At 40.4% G+C, this 21,959-nt stretch overlaps 1 protein-coding gene across 4 annotated transcripts in view; it reads right to left on the reverse strand.

The window, feature by feature from the left end:
* The window catches only part of LOC143022228 (uncharacterized), an 88,320-nt gene that overhangs the window by 8,045 nt on the left and 58,316 nt on the right, over window positions 1-21,959 (reverse strand). For 3 of the 4 annotated variants that reach the window (XM_076180347.1, XM_076180363.1, XM_076180355.1), the window contains exons 8-10: window positions 14,498-15,051; window positions 11,218-12,375; window positions 1-310 (exon numbers count right to left, since the gene is read on the reverse strand). The exon at window positions 1-310 is cut by the window's left edge and continues 71 nt beyond it. In XM_076180347.1, the coding sequence (XP_076036462.1) occupies window positions 1-310; window positions 11,218-12,375; window positions 14,498-15,051 (2,022 nt within the window). Of the gene's footprint in view, window positions 340-11,217; window positions 12,376-14,497; window positions 15,052-21,959 lie in introns of all 4 variants that reach the window. The other variant, XM_076180372.1, reaches the window with a different exon arrangement.

Genomic DNA, 21,959 nt, shown 5'->3' on the forward strand with positions numbered 1-21,959 from the left:
GATGTTGGTGGCCAGATGGTTCCTGCTGGTGGTGCTGCTGCTGATCGTGTGGACATGGAAGGGTGTGGACTGGGACCTCCCATACCACTGTTTGCAGATAACCCTGCTGAAGCCAGATTGTAGGGCAAGAGGTTATTCCAGAGGCCAGGAGGTGGGGCAGAACTGGTGGTAGCAACATCAGAACCAACAAGCTGTTCCATAGCCTTCATCCAGTGTGGAGGTGAGTCTGAGCGAGAGTCTGTGAGTTGACCTGAGGACACTATGGCTGGGTCAAGGGCTGTCAGGTCAGGGGCACCACTGTTGTTCCAACCTGCAAGGTTCACAGTCATTCCATCTCTACTGTAGAGTATAAATTTGATCACAATCTCTTCAATCATCAAGTGTTATCTTACTATCATTCAGCTAGTTGGTAGGATACTGTATACTCCTCACCACAGAATTAGTTATTTGTAAAAAGTTAAATCATAACTTTTTATATAATTAGGGTCTTGCCAGTTTGGAACAAGTATAACTTGATGCATTTCTCTACAATATTGTCCTATACATAACTGGTTACAATCAAACATTTTTTTGTCAAGCAATATGATGTAAGGCATCACTGTAAAACTTGTTTAACTGTCTGCAAGAATGTCTATAAAAATATACTAATGTTCCTAGACCAGAGAGGTTTATTGCAACAGAAATAAATCATGTAAAATAATGTATGCTATCCATTTCACCAATAGAGTTGTTCCCTCTTTACTCCTTAAGTTGAAAATATATGTGATTGATAATAACTTCCTTGAGTTGCACAAAGTGGAAAAGCTGCAGCTGCAGCCCCACACCAACAGGCAAGTCTCTGGGGCCTTCCAAAGATCTCTGGGAAGAAATTTTGGATTGCTGTCTGTGATGCAGTGGTGTGGGGCTGTTTCTAAGTCCATATACCAAAATATTTTTCCCCTTTATAAGGGTGGTAGCCAAGTCAAAGGCATGTACCTACTCCCACCTATTTCATTCCTATCCACCACCCTTTTCTCATTTTCATCTTAGCTCCTCATGGATGACAGGTCATCCTTGAGTCCAAACCCACTGCCCTGGGTCAGAAGCAACGTTGCAAGACACAGTACATCCACAGGAAGGCCACTTCACTGTCATGCTCCATGACACATCACTGACACAAAGAGACACAAATATGGCACCATAAGCTTCTAGCATGAACCATATTTGCTCAACATCCTTAATGAAAATCCCTAGTGACATTAAACTCAACCAACTAGTAGGTTCTCTTAAATTAGATAAGATTTAAATGTGAATTAGGCTTTTCCTCATGTGAGTGTCCCAGTTGCAGGAGGAATTACAAACCAGCAGTGGAGGAGTACACGACTCGGGCAGGTTGGAGGTTGCCATGAATGATGACGAAGAAGTAGCATCCTCATTATTATAGAGGGTGTCCTCCCTTTTTGTTAGATAACTAGAAACTGAAAAATTATAAGCCTTCTTCACACAAAAATAAAGAAGTGAATAGATTGTGTAAAGCCAGGTAGGTTAGGCTAGGTTTATATTTATAATAAAAAAAAAATAATAATAATAAAAAAAAAATAATAATAAAAAATGGCACTTGCTGCTGGCACTGTGTTGCTTGGGGTTGGTATAAATCTAAGAGATGCAGGCATTGGCTTCCCTCTCCGACTCCCTCGTTTGTACCCCGCACATGTCCCATATACACCAGGTTAGGGTAAATTGTACATATCTTATATTATGTGAATTAAATAGTTTTGCACCCCACCATCTTGCTGTCCTTGTGAAGTGAAAAATCACTTTAAAAGGCAAAATAGTCATACTATATACTGGATTGAGGAACTGCTCCAGTCATGGCCGAGATTTGACACATCAACTCAAATACAGAGGCTAGTCCGTGACATCACTTATTTGACAACCCTTCCCCCTTCCATTCCCTTATGCACAAAATGAGAAGACAAGGAGAAATCCCTTCAGTCTACATCAAAATATCATTTACACATAAGCACCCCCTAACCCCCCATCCCCTCCTCTCCCTTCCTTGTACTACAGTATCATCTATACACAGCCACTCTCCACTCATCCCTATTTCCTGCCTTCATCCTTCATTCCTCAACAGACATTCCCCTTTTGTTCAACACCCCTTCACCCCATCCATCCATCTCATCACTGGTCCTCCCCTCAAGTTCACTCCCTACACCTCTGCCTTCCACACACCTTTTACTAATCTTTCTCCACTCATTTTTTCCATGTGTACAAATCATCCCAATACTCCTTCATCAGCCCTATCTGCCACCTCCTTTTCCACTCCCTCTCTCTTAATTTTCTCATTTCTCACTCTATCCAACCTAGTAACCCCTACCATATTTCTCAGACATTTCATCTCAAACACTTTAAACTCCTCATCTCAACCTCTCTTAAACACCAAGTCTCTGTTCCATACAATAACATTAGCAGAATCACCCCTTCATACAATCTCCTCTTTGCATCCATTCCCAGATAACTATTTCTCATGACACTTTTAATACCCCAAGGCATTTACTTGCTTCTCTCAATCTACATTTATCTCCAACTCCACTTCCTCCAGCCTCTCCCCCTTAACATTCACTTCCAATTTGCTGCCATCTTCTCCCCTTGTACATTTTATCACCTTACTTTAACCCACATTTACTTTCAACTTTCTCCTATTGCATACCTCCCCAAACTTTGTCACTTACTACCTTAATCCTCCCTCTGACCCTGCCACAAGCACATCATCATCAGCAAACAACAGGCTCACCTCCCACTTTTCTCCATTTTCTTTAACCATCTCCAATCCCCTCCCACATCACCCCATCTATAAATTGAAAAGCCATGGTGATATGACACATCCCCAATGCAGTACCATGCTTACCTCTAACCACTTGCTCTCTCCGTTTCCAATTCTAACACAGGCTCTACTACTCTTATAAAAACTCTTGAATGCTCTTAACAGCTTTCCCCTAATCCCATATAACTGCAAAACCTCCCACAGTGCCTTTCTGTCTACCCTGTCATAAGCCTTTTCCAAATCCATAAGGGCACAAAAAATATCCTTACCTTTTCCTAAAGCTTTCACACATATCTGCCCTACCACAAAAATGTGATCCACACAATACCCACCTTTCCTAAACCCACACTGTTCCTCACCAATTACTCTGTTTCTCTCCAAATCCCTCCCATAAGCCTTCCCAATTACACTCAACAAAATTATCCCTTTGAAACTACTACACTCACATTTGTCCCCTTTTCCTTTGTAAAATGGAACTATACAGGCACTCTTCCAGTCTTCAGGCACTCTACCCTCCCTTAAACACATATTAAACAACCTCAATAGACAGTCCACTACTAGTGTACCTTCCTTTTTTAGACACTCCATATGATACCAACTAACCCTGATGCCTTGCCTACTCTCATCATCTTCAGAGCTACTTACACCTCACCTTTTCTTATTTTTCCTTCATTTTCCTTTCCCATCACTGTCATTTTCTTAGCACATACCACTGCTACCACCAATCCCTCCCTATCCTCCTCCACATTCAACAGCTCTCTAAAATAATTCCCCTTAATGCCTCCTCTTCTGTCAAGATCTGTCTATTTGTGCCTTTTACCTTTTCTAAGTCACTGACTGAAAATAATAGAAAGGGTGCAATCTCTGGTTGTCACCTCTCCATGTGAGAAAAGGTGTACAAAATGCAAGTGAAGTTCACAGAGACCTAGCTGGACCACTTGAGCCCAGTCTAGAGGATGAGTGTCAGCCCTGTACTTCATGGAGGTGAGGGGGTTGATGGGTTTTGAAAATGGACAACTCTGCTGTCCATCTTGCTGGACCACCACAAGCAGGTAGTCAGGTCTCTTTTGATTTATGAAACCCAAAGATGCATAATCAAAACCAATGTTATCTCATGTCTAATACTGGCCTCATCCATACTGTAGTTAGAAGAAGTTTAGATATTATTATGGTGACAACTGATATCTGGAAGTGGTGGTTTTGGGAGATGATGTTGTCAGAAAAAAAATCATCTCCGTGCCACCCATTTTCAAAACCCATCAACATTTTCACCTCCATCTGGAGGTGCAGCCCCCTGAAGGCAGAGTCCCTAGACTGGACCCAAAATTTCTATCAATTTTGTGTTTCCTCCATCTTTTCACATAAAGAGCTGAGATCTGGCAAGTGGACCCCTCCTATAACTAAAAACTAATGACATTGGAGCAATTGTAACCTTTCTTCCCAGAGATATCTATGGGAATGTTTAACCACTTCAGTATGACTCAAATTCTCATGTGCAGCATTGGCTGCCATATGTAATTTGCATCACACTACAGTATTCACATCATAAAGTCAATGCTGTATTACTCATTCTTTTTTACTCTGAGTAATAATAAAAACAGAAAACATGATCAAACCAGTTCACAGAATCCGGGGGTAACTCATGTACAATTACAAAAAATATGTATACCGTATTTTACGGCTTACAAGACGCACTTTTTTCCTAAAAAATACCCTGAAAAATGCTAATGCGTCTTCCAAGACAAATGTTGTATTGCAAGGCAACACCCAGGCTCATGTAAGCTTGGACACTTGACTGATAGTGACCTGGATTTGTATGTTGAGTCATTACACTATGATGTTAGCTTAAGTACTATTTAATTCAACCTTTTATATTATGTAAACTCAGTACTTAGCTGTTACAAGTATTTCCAATAACATAATCCTTCCTGGAGCCTACTTGGCGTGTAGAGAAAACGGGCCATTCCCTCGTCTCATAGCAACACACACACACACGAACGCATGCAAATGCCAGGTGCCTTTATCAGTTACCACCAGGCTATCACATGTGTCATAAGATTTTTTGTCCTGGAAATTATCACCCATGGCTAGTTCATCAAAACGGTTTAGTTATACTATCGCACACAAGCTACAAGTTGTACGATATGCCAAAGAACACTATAAAAGAGCAGCAGAAAGACACTTTGGACCACCGCCTACCGAAAAAATGATTTGGCAGTGGAGTTTTATACATCTACATCCATATTTTTTAAATTTTTAACTAATTTTTATGAAAATAGAACCACCCTTGGACAATGAAAAATGTATAGTATATTTACTAATCACCAACCAGTATCATCGCCATACAAACAAAATCTGACAAGTGATTTCGTAATGTAAACAATACGTCCAATACGTGTCGTCCTTGCTTCTTATGTTTTTGTGTTCAGTGGTTGGGTATATGGTGAATGTGTTCTTGTATGAGAATGATTTTTATTTTTCTTAGAAATTTCTTTCAAATATTAGGGTGCCTCTTGCAAGCCGTAAAATACAGTAATTAATCAAAACTCCGGCATCCTCATGTACTCACTTGTGCCTCATGACCAGTACATAGGTGTCATGGTACCAAACTGGTTAAAGGCTATCACAAACAGCCGTGAGACTGTGGGTTTCCAGTAAGTGAAACTCTGTAACACTCATTATTGTTGTTAAGGCACATTCACACAAATTGTTGACATGTGACAAACTGGATGAAAGGAACTGGGTAGTGCATCCTGACTCATATAAATAAGAAGGAAGGGGGCATAACTGAACTAGACCCCAGCATTTTGTATTTTGTCAGGTTTGTCATATGTTGGCACTATGTATGGATGTGCCCTTACTATTGTTACTATGTAGTATTAACGAGTTATGATACCAAAATTACCAGGGAAACAGATGACCCTCTCAGGTTCCTGCCAAATATCCTACATCCCAGGTATGTTGTGTTTGTCTTTATTCATCAAATTGTATCTACCTCATTCCTAGAAATAGTTACATGTTGTGATTGTACTCAGTGCTATATGGAGCACACTTGAACTATAAGCAAAACAGAGAGACAATGTTTAAGAAACATGATAGGTATTACAAGAATAGAATGATAGAGGTGAGACAGATAGCTTGGGGTGGAAAGGGAGCTCTTGGATAAGGTAGATCAAAGTACTCAGGTGGTTTGGGTATATGGAATGAAAATATGAGGAAAGACTAGCAATGTGAGTGTGGAAAATAGAATTACATGGAGTGAGTTTAAGGAGGACCAAGAATGTGGTGCATGAATGGATTGAAAAGGACTTTGGATGCATGTGGCATATCTGTCCAACAGGGAAGAGGGAAATTGAATGAATGAATGAATGAATGAATGAATGATGCTGCCACAAGAGATGTTATTCTTATCTGTTTCATAAATCATTTCAAATGGATGAGAGGGTTGCCATATGATGAAGTGGTGGTAATAAACCAACTCTGGCAGTCAAACCCTGCTGTGGAAGAGCTGTGCCTCATTGCATTGCCTTTGACCCAGTGTGACATGGAGCATGGTAAATGTTCCCCAAGGTATTGAGATCTAGAGAAGGCATATGATAGTGTGCCACATCAGGAAGTTTGGAGGAGTGCGAGAGAAAAGAGAGTAGCAGAAAAGTATGTTGATTCAAGATATGTATTGAGGCAAGAACTCAGGTTAAAAATGAAGGTTTGATGAAATGGATACCAGTTGGAGCTGGATTACATCAGGGATCTTAAGCCCATACTTTTTTATTTGATTATGGATGTGATGTCTCACAGTATAAAAGATCAATCTCCCTGGTGCATGCTATCTGCTGATAACATGATATGCAATAATAGCAGAGGTAGTGGAGTTACAATTATAGGATTGTAGGGGTCAAAATCAGCAGACAGAAAACCTGAGGTTCAATGAAGGTCAAGAATCTGAATATCTAGGTTTGATGGTGGCTAAGGACAGAAATCTGGATGCAAATAATACACAAGAGTGCAGTTAGAGCAGAATGATTGAAGAAATTGGTCAGGGATTCTACATGCCTATGGAATTGACATGAAAGTTAAAGGATGAGTATTTAGACAGTAGTAAGTCTAGTGATGATATATGGAGATGAAACGTGGCCAGTAAAGAAAGTACAGATGAAGCTGGATGTAGCTGAGCTGAAAATGTTTAGATGGATGTGTGGAATAACCAAAATGGATAGGATCAGGAACACAAGAATAAGATGAACCACGAAAGTAATGGAGATATTAAACAAGGTGGAGGAAAGAAGACTGCAATGGTATGGTAACACAATGAGAAGAGACAGGACATTGGGAAAAGAGTGATGGGAATGAAAGTGCAAGGAAATAGAGGTGATTGAAGCAGAGGTGGATGAACTGTGTAAGGAAGGATTTGAGAACAAACAGTTGGCACTGGAAGATAAGCATGACTAGATTAAGTGGAAGAGAGCTGTCAGAAACATCAACTCCATACAGCAGTTGGAAAAGGTGAGGAGAAAGAAGAAGAAAAAAAAAGTGTAGAGATGGGAAAGGTGGGTGAATGAGCTTTAACTGTGTAACCAATAAGCAACTTCCCCTGACATGTCAATGCGCTCCCCCCTCACTCCATCCATGACCTCCCCTCAAATCACTTCCCCATAAAGATTACCACAGTACTTATAGAAAAATTAAATCCACTTACAAAAACTACAGAAAAGCAAAATGAACTGACTTCACTTCAAAAATATAGAAAACAACTAATAGAACTATGACCTAATCCAGTACTTATCCATAAATTAAGCAACAGAAAAAGATCACGAACTCCATATTGAAATAAAGAAACTTATCCCCAAGGGCTACAGAAAATTATGTTCCTCAACACACTGGAAAAAAAAAATCAGATTTTGAAATAATAATGACAATAAATGGGAGACAACCCTTCTGGCCAACAGAATGTAGTGACACAAAACTACTTATTGGAAACCACAAGCAAAAAACAGAGAGAGATAGATAGATAGATAGAGAGAGAGATGAGAGAGAGAGAGACGAGAGAGAGAGAGAGACGAGAGAGAGAGAGACGAGAGAGCGAGACGAGAGAGAGACGAGAGAGAGAGATGAGAGAGAGAGACGAGAGAGAGAGAGACAAGAGAGAGGGAGGGAGACGAGAGGGAGACAAAAGAGACAAGAGAGAAAGAGAGAGAGAGAGAGAGAGAGAGAGAGAGAGAGAGAGAGAGAGAGAGAGAGAGAGGGGAGGAGAGAGAGAGAGAGAGTGGAGGAGAGAGAGAGAGAGGGGAGAAGGGGAGAGAGAGAGAGAGAGAGAGAGAGAGAGAGAGAGAGAGAGAGAGAGAGGGGGGAGGGGAGGGAGAGGGGAGGAGGAGAGAGAGAGAGGGAGAGGAGGAGAGAAGAGAGAGAGAGAGGAGGAGAGAAGAGAGAGATAGAGAGAAGAGAGAAGAGAGGAGAGAGAGAAGAGAGAGGGGAAAGAGAGGGAGGAGAGAGAGAAGAGGAGGAGGGAGAGGGAGAGGGAGAGGGAGAGAGAGAGGGAGAGAGAGAGAGAGAGAGAGAGAGAGAGAGAGAGAGAGAGAGAGAGAGAGAGAGAGAGGAGAGGAAGAGAGAGGAGAGGAAGAGAGAGGAGAGGAAGAGAGGTGAGAGGAGAGGTGAGAGGTGAGAGGAGAGGAAAAGAGGTGAGAGAGAGAGGGGAGAGAGGAGAGAAAGGCAGAGAGAGAGAGAGAGGAGAGAAAGGCGGAGAGAGAGAGGAGAAAAAGGAAAGAGAGAGAGAGAGAGAGAGAGAGAGAGAGAGAGAGAGAGAGAGAGAGAGAGAGAGAGAGAGAGGAGAGAAAAGAGAGAGAAAAGAGAAAGAGGGCAAGAGATATACATACATTTACCAATAACCTTTTCCCCCTTACATGGGACGTAGCCAAAGTGAATGGCATAAATGCACTCCCACCCATTTCATCCCCACATACTGTACTCCACTCCCATTCACCACCCTCCCCTATTTTTTCTTGGTTCCTCCTTGATGACAGGTTATCCCTACATCTCACCCACTACACTGGCTCAGAAACAATGCAACAAGACACAGCACATCCACAGCAAGGCCACTTCATTTAATCGGTGAGCCCTCCCCCCCTCTCCATCCCTTCATGCAGGGAAAAAAAAAAAAAAGGAGAAATCACTTCAAGTTGCGTCAAAATATTCACACATACTCTCTCACCCACATTCCCCACCCACTCCTTTCCATGCATCACATCCATACACAACCATTCTCAACTCACCCCTATCTTCTACTTTCTCCCTTTCTTCCTCAGCAGACATTCCCCTCTTTCCCAATGCCCCTTTCACCCCATCCATCCATCACATCCATCTCTCTTGTTCATTCCCTCCACCTCTGCCTTCCATACCTCTCTTACTAATCTTTCTTCACTAATTTGTTCCATGTGTCCAAATTATCCCAATACTTTTCCATCAGCCCATCTCCCAACTCTTTTTTCAGTCCCACTCTCCTCCTCACCTCCTTGTTTCTCACTTTATCCAGCCAAGTAACCCCTACCATACTTCTCAGGCATTTGATCTCAAACACTCTTCCTCTCTTATGTTCCATGTTTCTGCCCCATACAGTGTTGTCAGCACAATTGCCCCTTCATACAATCTCCTCTTATCATCCATTCCCACTGTCATGTCTGCTCTCAGGACACCTTCCAGCATTAAAACAGTACCAACACAGAATATGTCTGGCCACAAACTCAAACTCCCCCAAATGTAACCACCACAAAGAGGACACAGAACACCTCATAATACAATGCCCCACACTAACAATTACCAACACTAACAATTACCAAACACAATATATGGGTGCAATGATGGGTACCTGCATGTGGTATCTATATAACATGGGCTTCTTTCCCCTTAAAAGGGATGTAACCAAATCAAAGGCACACACACACTCCCACCCATTTCACTCACATCCACCACCCTTGTTTCCCTCTCATTTTAGCTCCTCAGGGATGAAGGGAAGTCACTGTCTGGGTCATCCCAACTGCTCAGGCCAGAAGCACTGCAGCAAGACACAGTACATCCACAGCAAGGCTGCTTCACTTAATCGGTGACCCCACCTACATTCCCTTGTTTGGAAAATGGAGATGATGGGGAGAAATTCCTTTGGGCTGTGTCAAAGTATCATCCATACACAGCCATTTTCCACTCATCGCTATCTCCTGCCATCTCCCCTCCTTGTTCGACAGTCATTCCCTTCTTGCTCAAAGCCCCTTTCACCCCATCCATCCATCTCAACCTTGATCATCCCATCAAGTTCAATCCATCCACTTATGCCTTCCACAACTCTACTAATCTTTCTTCACTAATTCTTTCCATGTGTCCAAATCATCCCAGTAATCTTTCATCAACCCTATCTGCTATCTCCTTTTCCATCACTGCTCTCCTCGTTTCTATATCCAACTTTGTAAACTCTCATACTTTTCCAACACTTCATCTCAAACACATTTAAACTTCTCCTTTCTCCTGCATGTGGTGGTTCTACAAAATGAAGAGCAAAGGTGCCCATTTTCAAAGCCCATCAACCCATAATTTCCATCAGAATATGCAGCCCTGAGGGGATGGCATTCTGTCTCTGGACTGAGCCTAAGATCTCTCTTTATCAACTTCACTTACATTTCTTACACTTTTTCACATATGGAGGGCTGACAACTTTCAAGAAATCAAGTAGATATCTTCAGCTTCAATCATATTAAGAGGTCATAGGGGCAAATCAGCTCTGGCTTTCAGCCACTGATAAAGAAACAGTCCCATACTGATACAATATAGACAACAGCCCACAGTTTCTTCCCAAAGAGATCTGTGAGAGGTTCTGAGGATTGTTGCCAGCCATTGTGGGGCTGTGGGTTTTCCACTTGGTGAAACTTGGGGCAATAATTGATTAAAACACAATGTATCTTCCCTGAGTAACTGGTGATCCTGCCCAAGCTGTTGCTGGTTACCTGAAGGCTGCAGGTCTTCTGCACAAGACACCAGAGACAACAGATCAATTGATTGATGAACCCAACTCTCTCATGATAAGTAAGACCCACATTGGCAAGGCTGTGTTCAGGCTACTACACAATTAAACAGCACCAATACAGAGTAGGTAGGCCTGGCCACAAACTCAAACTGTCCCATATGTATCCATTGTACTTATGACAACATGTACCTCATCCTACATTGTTCCACTCTAACCCTACCCAGACAACACAGAATCTCTCCTTTGTGTGATCTGTAGACCTATCTGATGGCCACTGGCAGTTACCTAGGAGCTGTAGGAGGCAACAGATTGACTGTAAACCATAGGAACTCTAGGAAGTATGCCCACAAAAAAAAAACATGCTAGAGGAAATTACAATAATACCAATAGTCCATTAATTACATACCTTTTTGTGAATTTGCCATTGAGTTCATAGTAAGTTGGTGTAGAAGATTGGGTTGCAATGGATGTTGGTGATGGTGCTGCTGCTGCTGCTGTTGTTGCTGAGCCATACTGATAAAACTGCTGAGTGTATTGTTTGGCGCTCCACCATTGCCACTGCTCCCACCTCCATTACCCGCCAAGGAATTGAGGCTATTGACAGCATTCATGGTATTGACAGAACTGATGGAGGGGAACATGTTGCGTAAGCCATTTTCTAGGTCTTTGAGTAGAAAGGCATCCTTGTGCAAACCACCCAGGCCTGGAGGGGGAGGTCCTTGGGGGTTTAGGGAAGCATCATTGCCTAAAAGTGATGCTGGTGGTAAAATATGAGGTGGCAGCCCTGCAGGGCCCATGCCACCTCCCAGACCTCCAAGACTATTCAGTCCCCCATTGTTACCCAGCAGACTTCCTCCAACACCTGGTGGCACTCCTAGGCCATTGCTTGTGTTGACAAGACCATTCATTCCTGGAGCACCAGAGGTGCCAAGGCCCTGAGTACCAAGACTTGCTGTGCCATTCAAACCTGAAAGGAATGGTGGCAGAAGTTTACTGGCTTCCTGTGGCCTAAGATTATAAGAGTTGAAGTTGAGCCCATTGAAACCTGGAGGTGGGAGACGTGCTCTACTTTGTGAAGAAGGAGCAGATGAGTAACTCTCCATCAAGGTCTTGAGGCCACTTCGGAATCCTTGTTGTTGATGTTGTTGTTGTTGCTGTTGTTGTTGCTGTTGTTGCTGTTGTTGTTGTTGCTGTTGTTGTTGTTGCTGTTGTTGTTGTTGCTGTTGTTGCTGCTGCTGCTGCTGTTGCTGCTGCTGCTGCTGTTGTTGCTGTTGTTGATGTAAATGCTGATGCAAATGGTGATGATGCTGATGCTGAGGATGTGGCTGATGTTGATGTCTTTGCTGTTGCTGCTTTTGTTCTATTTTAATATCTTCTGCTAGTGCTTTGTTTGTTTCTTCAAACGGATCAAAGCCTAGCTCATCATCTACTAAATTGTTCATAGTTGACAATTCATCACTTTTGTCAAATTCAAATATAGAGTTCCATGTATTGTTTGAGCGATTCTGTGATGGGAACACCTCATCCAAGGCATAGGAAGCTTCAGATTTATTCCTTGTCCATTCTGGAAAACAGAAAATGTGTATAAATTAGTATTTCGTGTGTCATGAGCTTTTTCAGAAAATGGAAATATATTTTACCAAGATGATTTCATGTATAATATGTACATATTTCTAATGTTCAATCAATCATACCAACTACAGAGATTATCAAATGTACATACAAATCCCTAGACTGAGGGAGTGCACGGTTACATGTAGTCAATACTCGGGGACTTTTATGAGGCACCCCTAAGGACCAGAGCTATAAATCATTCTTCCATTACCCTTTCCCAGCATAATAATTTTGCAAGAAATCAAGTAGATATCTTGAGCTTCAATCATTTTACGAGGTCGTAGGGGCAAATCAGCTCTGGCTGCCAAACCGTGCTGTAGAGGTCCTGTGCCTTGTTACATTGCTTTTGACCCAAGCAGTGTGATGGGAGACTGGGATGACCTTTCATCCATACAACGCTAAGGTAAGAAGGGAGGGGCAACGACTGGGATTTTATGGGATGTGGGAGGAGTGGATGCTTTGGCTCTGCCACTCTTTTATAAGAGGGAGAGCCCTTCAGTATGTAAAACCAAATGTTTCATGTAACACTGCACATCACACCCAAATATCAATATTGTTTTAGTAAACATAAAATCTGGACAAATATCATAGTATGTATCCAAGCTTTGAAGAAAATAAAAATGTGGTTTACTAAAATAATTTCATACACATGTATACATTTTTCAGTGCTTAATAAGCGACCAACTTTTTTTTTTTTTTTTTTTAATGTAACTACCACATGGATGGGGTGGTGCGAGAGGTAATTGCAAGGGTAATGGGCAGGGGATTGGAAATGGTTAAAAGAAATGGAGAAAATAAGCCAGTTGTTGTTTGCTGATGACAATGTGCTTGTGGCAGGATCAGAGGAGGGACTGAAGAAGTTAGTGACAGTCTGGGAAGGTGTGTGAAAGAAGGAAGTTGAAGATAAATGTGGGTAAAAGTAAGGTAATGAGATGTACAAGGGGAGAGAGTGGCAGCAGACTGGAAGGGAGTATTAAGGGAGAGAGACTAGAGGAAGTGGATAGTTTTAGATACGTGGGTGCGAATGTGGTGGGAAAGGGAGGAGTGGTGGTAGAATGTAGATTGAGAGAAGCAAGTAAATGCCTTGAGGGATTAAAAAGTGTAATGAGAAATAGATATTTGGGAATGGATGCTAAGAGGGATTGTATGAAGGAGTAATTATGCCAATAGCACTATATGGGGCAGAAACATAGAACATAAGAGAGGAAGAGAGGAGTTTGAATGTGTTTGAGATGAGGTACCTGAAAGTATAAGGGTTACTTGGCTGGATAAAATGAGAAAGAAGGTGAGGAGAACGGGGGTAGAAAGGGAGTTGGGAGATAGGGTTGATGAAAGATTACTGGGATGATTTGGACACATGGAAAGAATTAGTGAAGAAAGATTAGTAAAAGAGGTGTGGAAAGCAGAGGTAGAAGGAGTGAACATGAGGGGGCAACCAAGGATGAGATGGATGGATGGGGTAAAAGGGGCATTGGGAAAGAGGGGAATGCCTGTTGAGGAAGGAAGGGAGATGACAGAAGATAGGGGTGAATGGAGAATGGTTGTTTATGGATGATGCTGTGATGCATGAATGGGAGTGGGTGGGGGATGGGGGTGAAGGAGTATGTGTGAAAAAAATTTGATGCATCCCAAAGGGATTTCTCCTCGTCTTATCTTTTTCTGCACAAGGGGATGGAGGGGGGGGGGGTCACTGATTTAATGAAGCTGCCTTGCTATGGATGTGCTGTCTTGCAACACTGCTTCTGACCCAGGGCAGTTGACAAGATGCAGGGATGACCAGTCATCCAGAAGGAGCCAAGATAAGAGGGAGGGAGGGGGGGTGAATGAGAGTGGAGTATGTGGGGATGGAATGGATGGGAGTGGATTTTATGCCTTTGATTTTTGTCTATCTTCCTGGTTAGGGAGAAAGAGCCTTTGGTATATGTATGTAACTACCAGGAGATAAAATATTTACTTGATGTATACACAAATGTTTCATAAGACATTACACATCACACCCTATTATCAACATCATGCCTCAACTTAAAACCCTAACAATTTATGGAAGATAAATAATGTTCTAGCATCCATACCTTGTTCAGAAAGAGCACCAAAAGAGTCTATGCTGCTTGGCAAATGCTGCTGCTGCTGCTGCTGCTGTTGTATGTGATGTGAATGAGTCATTTCTGTGTGTTCTGTACTGTTGTGTGGTGGTGGTGGTGTGGGTCTCTGAAGGTTGGCTGGTGGGAGAGATGGGTCACATGAGAAAAAGCTGTTACTGTTATCAGAGAAGAGGGAATTAGCTGTGGTTCCTCTTAACTGAAATTGAGATGTGAGTGGAGAGGCTGAAGAAGGTAATGATGAAGGTTCTGATGATGATAAAGAAGAAGGAGGTGTGGGCATGGGTGATGAGAGAGACTGTGCACTGGATGAAATCATGGGCATGGGTGAGGAAGCCTGTGGTGGAGTGGAGTGAAGTTCTGAAGGAGGTGGTGGTGATGTGGAAGTGGAGGAGGCACAGCTTTCATGTGATGATGATGGTGTGGAAGCAATGGCAGGGCTGCCTTGTCTGTTGGATTCAATGTCAATACCATTACTGTTGCTACTGCTGTTGCTTCCACTACTGTTACCTCTTTCTTTGCCCAGTCTGAAAATAAAAAATACATTTTACTAAACTAATGATCAATTATGGGAACAGCATACATGAACTCACATGAGTATAACATATAGCAAAAGTTATATTCATAGGGTTCCACCTTTTTGCCTTCATCAATCAAAGTTGGCTATAAATTGAAGTATTTAGCTTGAACCTCTGTTCAGTTAATCCACAAGTTGCTGGATCTATTTACCTAACTGTATTTACTTAACTATAGTTTACAAGAAAACACATACACCACAACTAAAGGACCTTCAACAAATATGCCTCCACATGAAGGCAAACTTACATTACATTGGATCACTGATAATAATAGCAGCATGCACCAAAACCAACCCAGTTTGACACCTGAATACAAAACCAAAATCTTCCCCACTGAACACATGGAAATGATGGGAACACAGCTCTATGCCAGAACACTTAACACCCACACACCCATCACATCTCTCAAGTACCACCAACAGAACATAAAAACTAGACCAGCAACATACTCAAACATTTATAACCTACCACATATTCCACACAAAAGCATGCACTCAAATCTCTAAACAAGGAGGAGATGATGAGGAGGAAGAAGAGGGAGAATAAAAAGGAGAGAAAGAAAAAGGAGAAGAAAAAGAAGAAGAAAAAGGAGAAGGAGGAGGAGGTGAAGAAGAAAGAGGGAGGAGGAGGTGGAAGAGGAGGAGGAGGAGGAGGAGGAGGAGGAGGAGGAGGAGGAGGAGGAGGAGGAGGAGGAGGAGGAGGAGGAGGAGGAGGAGGAGGACCACTACCACCAGAACAGACATACAACACCTTTTGAAACAAATGTCCAACTAAATGACAAATTCACACATTTTGAAGAATTGTGAAATGGATTTAATAAAAGAGGCATATAGAGTAGAACTTGAAGAATTAAAGGTGAATATAGCAAATTAAAAAGAGAAAATTCAGAAATTTGGAACCATACAAAACATTAAGAAGGCTAATGGAAATGAAAAAAATATTGGAGAGATCAAACAAGGACAAATTGGGTGGTTGAATATTAAGACCAAGTACGGTTACAAGAAAAATTATGGACCAACAAAATAAGAAAAAGGAAAATGTCAAGGGTGTGATAAGTGTGATTAAAAATAAGAAATAATGATAAGAGGAGTAGCAAATGAAAATGCATTATAGTGGTGGGATGGCAAGGGGGACATTTACAAGAAAATAACAATGAATAAAAGAAAGGTACAAACAATAACAGGCAATGAGAAAAGCATGCACAAAGAAATAAAAGTTTTTAGATTAGGCAGACATGTACAAGAATGATGAATTATCAAGACATAGAAACTAGCAAATGTAGAGAAATTAAAGAAATTTTGGGTACGAAGGGATACAATGGAATAGGAGAAAGAGGAAATAAGAGGACTGGTGGAATCTTAGAAAAAAAAAAAAAATTAAGTGAAGCATGAACAGCTTTATTGGAGTGATGGATCAGGGGTTAAAGTGGTACTTGAAAAAAGATCCAGAGGAGAAATAGGGCAAAGGAAATAAAAGGCCTAGATATAGCCAATACAAATACAGAAGAAATTATATCAGCAATATCAGAAGTGACTTTCAAGGAGAAAGGGGTGGACATCTGCTTTGCCAAAATGGAGCTCAATGGAAATACTGACATTCTGGGAGATAAAATGAGAGGTTTTACCTAGTTGTATTACACGGGAAGGGGAGCTATGCTCATAGTGACCCGTCTTTGTATCTCTCAGCATCTAGTTTCTTAAATTCTTGCATGGTGTTTGAACACACTTTTGTTTTGTCTAATTTGTTCCAGACATCTACCACTCTATGTGGAAAACTTTTTTTTCCAGATATCTTCTATAATTATCTTTTTTTTTTTTTTTTTCCACTTTAACAAGTCTTTTCTGTCAAGGACTTCCATGCTTTTCATGATTCTGTAAATGGCCAATACATCTCCTTTTTCTTTTCTTTGTTCCAGGGTTGGTAGTTCCAGTTTAGACAATCCTTGTTCTTATGTCAACTTTGAAAGTGTTAGGGCCATCTTTGTTGTTGCTCTTTGGATTCTTTCTAATTTCTTTATATTCTTTTTTGTACTGGGTGTCCATAGTGTCACAGTGTATTCCAATCTTGGTTTTATCAATGTGACTAATATTTTTTTTTTTTTTTTTTTTTTTTTCCATTACTTCATCCAAGTAATTAAAAGCCACCTTTTTTTAATCTTAGTAAAGTGTAGGTTTCTCCAACTATTTTGTTTATATACTTATCTGGGGTCATGTATTTGATGATAATTACTCCTAGGTCTTTTTCGGAGCTTTCTTTACTTCTTTTGTACTGATTTTATATTGTCCTGATATTCTCTTTTTACTTTTTCTACACTCTATTATACTACATTTCTTGATGTTGAAGTTCATTTCCCACTTTTGGCTCCATTCCCAGACTTTGTCCAGGTCTCTCTGTAGTGATTCACAGTCTTTTTCTGTACTTTCTTTAGTAGTTTTGTGTTGTCTGCAAAGAAGTTCATATAACATTCTACACCTTCATCCATGTCATTTATATGTATATATAAATATATATTACAATCAGTATCTCAGTCTCCCTCACCAGGGAGGGTGGAGGGGTGTGGAGTGTATTCAGGGATGGAATGGGTGGGAATGATTTTATGCCTTTTCCTTTTTGGCTACCTCCCTTGTAAGGGGGAAAAAGCCTTGGTATACATATGTGTATGTATATATATATATATATATATATATATATATATATATATATATATATATATATATATATATATATATATATAGCAAACATTATCGGACCTAATACTGAACCCTGTAGGACTCCACTTATTATTTCTTCCCAGGTTGACTATCTCCAGCTACCACCCTCATTTTCCTCCCATGCAAGAAATCTTCCATCCATTTCAATAATTTTCCTTGTACACCTCCTGTTCTTCAAGTTTTCTTAATAGTTTTTTGTGTAGTACTTTATCAAACACCTTTTGAAAATCCAGGAAAGCACAATCTGCCCATCTGTCCCTTTCTTGCATTATATCTATTAACCATGAATAAAAACAAATCAAGTTTGTGGTACATGATCTTCTTTTTCTAAAACCAAATTGTTTTTGATTCAGTATATTTTCTTCTAGATAGTCCATCTATTTTTTATAACTTTTTCACTTATTTTTGTGCTTGTGCTTGTAAGGGAAACCAGGTCTATAGTTTGTTGGGTCTTCCTTATCTCCTTTATATATTGGCACAATAATGGCATTTTTCCAGTCTTGTAGTGCTTCCTTCTTTGAGTAAGCAATCTATTATATATTTTATCTGTTAGTTCATCTATACATTCTTTTAGTATCCAACTTGCAATTTCGTCCAGTCCATGTCATTTTCTGAGATCAAGGTTTATTATTTGGTCTCCCCCCAATCATTTCTTTCACTGGGGGGGATCCTTCTCCCTTTCCTTTATCCCAATTGTATTTTCATTTGTGAATACAGACTTGAAATGTTTGTTCATAATTTCAGCCATTTCTATATGTTCATTCCCTTGATGTACTTTCACTATTTTGTTTATTTTTTAATTTACCATTTATATATCTGTAGAATAATCTATGTTGATCCTTACATTTGTCTAATAGGTCGTTTTCATAGTTTCTTTTTTCTTCCCTGTGTATTTTTACATATTCATTTCTTTGATATATATTTGCCACTTTCCCAATTTTTCTTTTTTTCCATCTTTTCTAGGCTTTTTCTTTTATCTTTTGCCTCACTATATTTTTTTTATATCAGCACTTACTGTACACCTTTTCCTGTTTTTGTTTTGGTATATATTTATCCACTCTTTCATTATAGATTTCTTTTAATATCGTCCATTTCTCTTCCACCTGTGTTTCTTCATTAACCCCTTCCATACGGTGCCGCACACGTAGGCGTCATGGGGAGCGAGTGTATTCGCGAGGCTGCCATATCGGCGTCTTGATTATATTTATTGTAGTCGCCCCTCCATAATGACATTCTTTCTAATTCTTTTGTAATCACATTTTCTATGGTTATCAAAATTCACGGGTGAAGAGAGAACGATCGATATAAGCGGTGACTATATTTTATGATGCGAGTATTATTACGACACGTCGTACGGCTGGCATTGGCTGCTGCCACCGAGATCTAAGTCCATGACGCCTACGTGTGCGGCACCGTATGGAAGGGGTTAAAGAAGTTTTCCCAAATCACTTTTTGAAAGAATTTTCAGTTTCTCAAAATACATTTTGTTGTACATTAGTCTACTTTTGTTGTGTTCCTCATTTCTTCCAAAAAAAATTCCTCTCTTAGTTCAAGCTCAAGTTGTATATGGTCACTCTTCCCAATTGGTGTCTTTTATTCAATCTTATCCTCAATTTCAGGCTCTGATGTAAATATTAAGTCTAGTCTTAATGGTTCTTCATTATTTCTATATTAGGTATTCACTTTTACCCATTGAGTCATTGTGTATTCAATGGTCATGTCCATTAGTATATTACCCTAAAGGACCTCTCCACCTTTCATTGTCATCTCCCAACATATTTCTTTAGAGTTAAAGTCACCCATAATTACTAAGTGGTGTGATGATAGTGGTAAATAAAGGTGTACGAAGTGGAAATGGAAGAAAGAATGGCCAAGATAATGAATATAAGTAATACAAGTTAAGATGGAAAATGACATCACAGTGGCATATATCCCTCTAAAATCAGTGAAGTAATGCCAAGTAACTAGAACGGTTTATTGAAAAAAGTGAAAATATAACTCTAATTGGCAACTTTAATTGTGGAGGGGTAATATGGGAAGAATGGGAGACTGAGGAGTAAGGAATCCTGGGGCAACATAATAAAAATACCAATGAATAATATAATGATACAAGGGTGAAGAAACCAAGATAATATTGATGTAAAGATACACCTGCAACGAACCTGAGATGACTTGATACTTGAACTACCAGTGCCCAATGAGTAAAAGTAATCATGTGAGTGATGGGCAGAGGATAGAAGGCTAGAGTGGTGGGAAGTAAGAAGTGAGCAAGTATTTTGTTGATAACACTGCACTTGTGGCAGGGTCAGAGGAGGGACAGAGGCAATTAGTGGCAGAATTTAGAATGGTATGCAAAGGGAGGAAAATGAAAGTAAATGTGAAAAGTAAGGTGATGAGGTGTACAAGGTAACAATATATTGAAGGTAAGTGTTAATGGAGAGAGGCTAGTTTTAATTACATAGTTTCACATGTAGTAGGGAAAATGAAAGTAAATGTGGGTAAAAGTAAAGTCATGAGGTATACAAGTGTAACAATATATTGAAGGTAAGTCTTTATGGAGAGGCTAGTTTTTATTACATAGTTTCACATGTAGTAGGGCAAAGAGTAGGGGTGGAGGTAAACTATAATGAGGGAAGCAAATGTCTTGGGGAATGAAAAATGGCAAGAGAAATAAGTATCTGGAAATGGATCCAAAGAGGTGATATGAACAGTTTGTGACTATAACACTGAATGGGGCAGAGAATTGGAATTTAATGTGAAATTTAAATGTGTTTGAGATGAAGTGCTTCAGAAGTATGGTGGGGGTTATGAGGATGGATAGAGTGAGAAATGAGAAGGTGAGAAGGATATAAGCAAGGGTGACAGAATACAAAGGGCAGCTACCAAACTGGACCCCACCCTGGCTGATAACCCACATGAGGAAAGACTAAAACCACTGGGTTTGCCAACTTTGAAAGATTGAGGAGAAAAAGGTGACATGATATATATATATATATATATATATATATATATATATATATATATAAATATATATATATATATATATATATATATATATATACCCCATCTGGGGTATTGGCTTCATGCTATTGTGGCTCAGTAGCATGCATATGATACTTTAGGGTCAATATGGTGCCCCTATGGACCAAAAACACACATAATTTTGTCTGTGATAGACGAAATCTCTGTTCATAGAAAAATTATTATACTTTATTATGCTGCAACTGTCCCTCTGTTATGCTGTCCCCCCACCCCTTGTTACTGTCCTGTACCATTTCTCTGTATATTCATTTCCTTTTTTTGCCTAACCCTGTGTTAGGGGACAAGAATACTGCCACCAAGTCTTCCCACTTGAGTCATACACAGCGACAAAATACGGGACAGGGATTGGACTAGGCATCCTTCTCCCTATAGCCCCGCCGGGGACATTCCTAAAAAAAGGTAAAAGCATAAGAGGGTCTAGGAGTTTTCCAACCACTGTTCTAAGGTTTGGGTCTTTTAATGTGCATGGATAAGGTACAGATGTGAACAAAAGGGAAGGGATAGGCAGTACGTTTGTGAGAAGAAAGATGAATGTGTTGGCAATGAGTGAAAATGAGTTAAGAGGGAGTTGTGAGTGTAAGTTTGGAAGTGTAGATAGGTTCTCAGAAGTGAAGAGAGGGCAAGGGAGAGAAGGGGTGGCTATACTAGTAAGTGAAGAGATAGGTAAATGTGTAGTGGAGTGGAAGGAGGCTTCTTCAAGGTTAATGTGGATGAAAATTAAACTGGGAAGAGAGACATAGTTTTTTGCAAGTGCATACAGCCTGGTAGTGAGAAGAGTGTAGAGGAAAGGGAGGCTTTTGGGCAGATTTAAATGAGTGCATAGAGTGTTTATGGAGAAATGTCAGTATTGTGGTATTGGGAGATCTTAATGCTAGAGTAGGAGATGAGCCAATAGCTGAAGTGGTTGGGAAGTGTGGAGTGCCAGGAAAAAATCGTAATGGAGGGTTGATGGTAGTGTGTCTAGAGCTTTAAACTCTTCAGTAAGGACCTTAAATTTCGCGGGCAGCATCCAATGCCAGCCGTACGATGTGTCGTAATAATACTCGCATCATAAAATATAGTCACCGCTTATATCGATCGTTCTCTCTTTCACCCGTGAATTTT

Source organism: Oratosquilla oratoria, chromosome 3, assembly GCF_046742065.1.
Source record: "Oratosquilla oratoria isolate Oo_2021 chromosome 3, ASM4674206v1, whole genome shotgun sequence".
NCBI lineage: Eukaryota > Metazoa > Arthropoda > Malacostraca > Stomatopoda > Squillidae > Oratosquilla > Oratosquilla oratoria.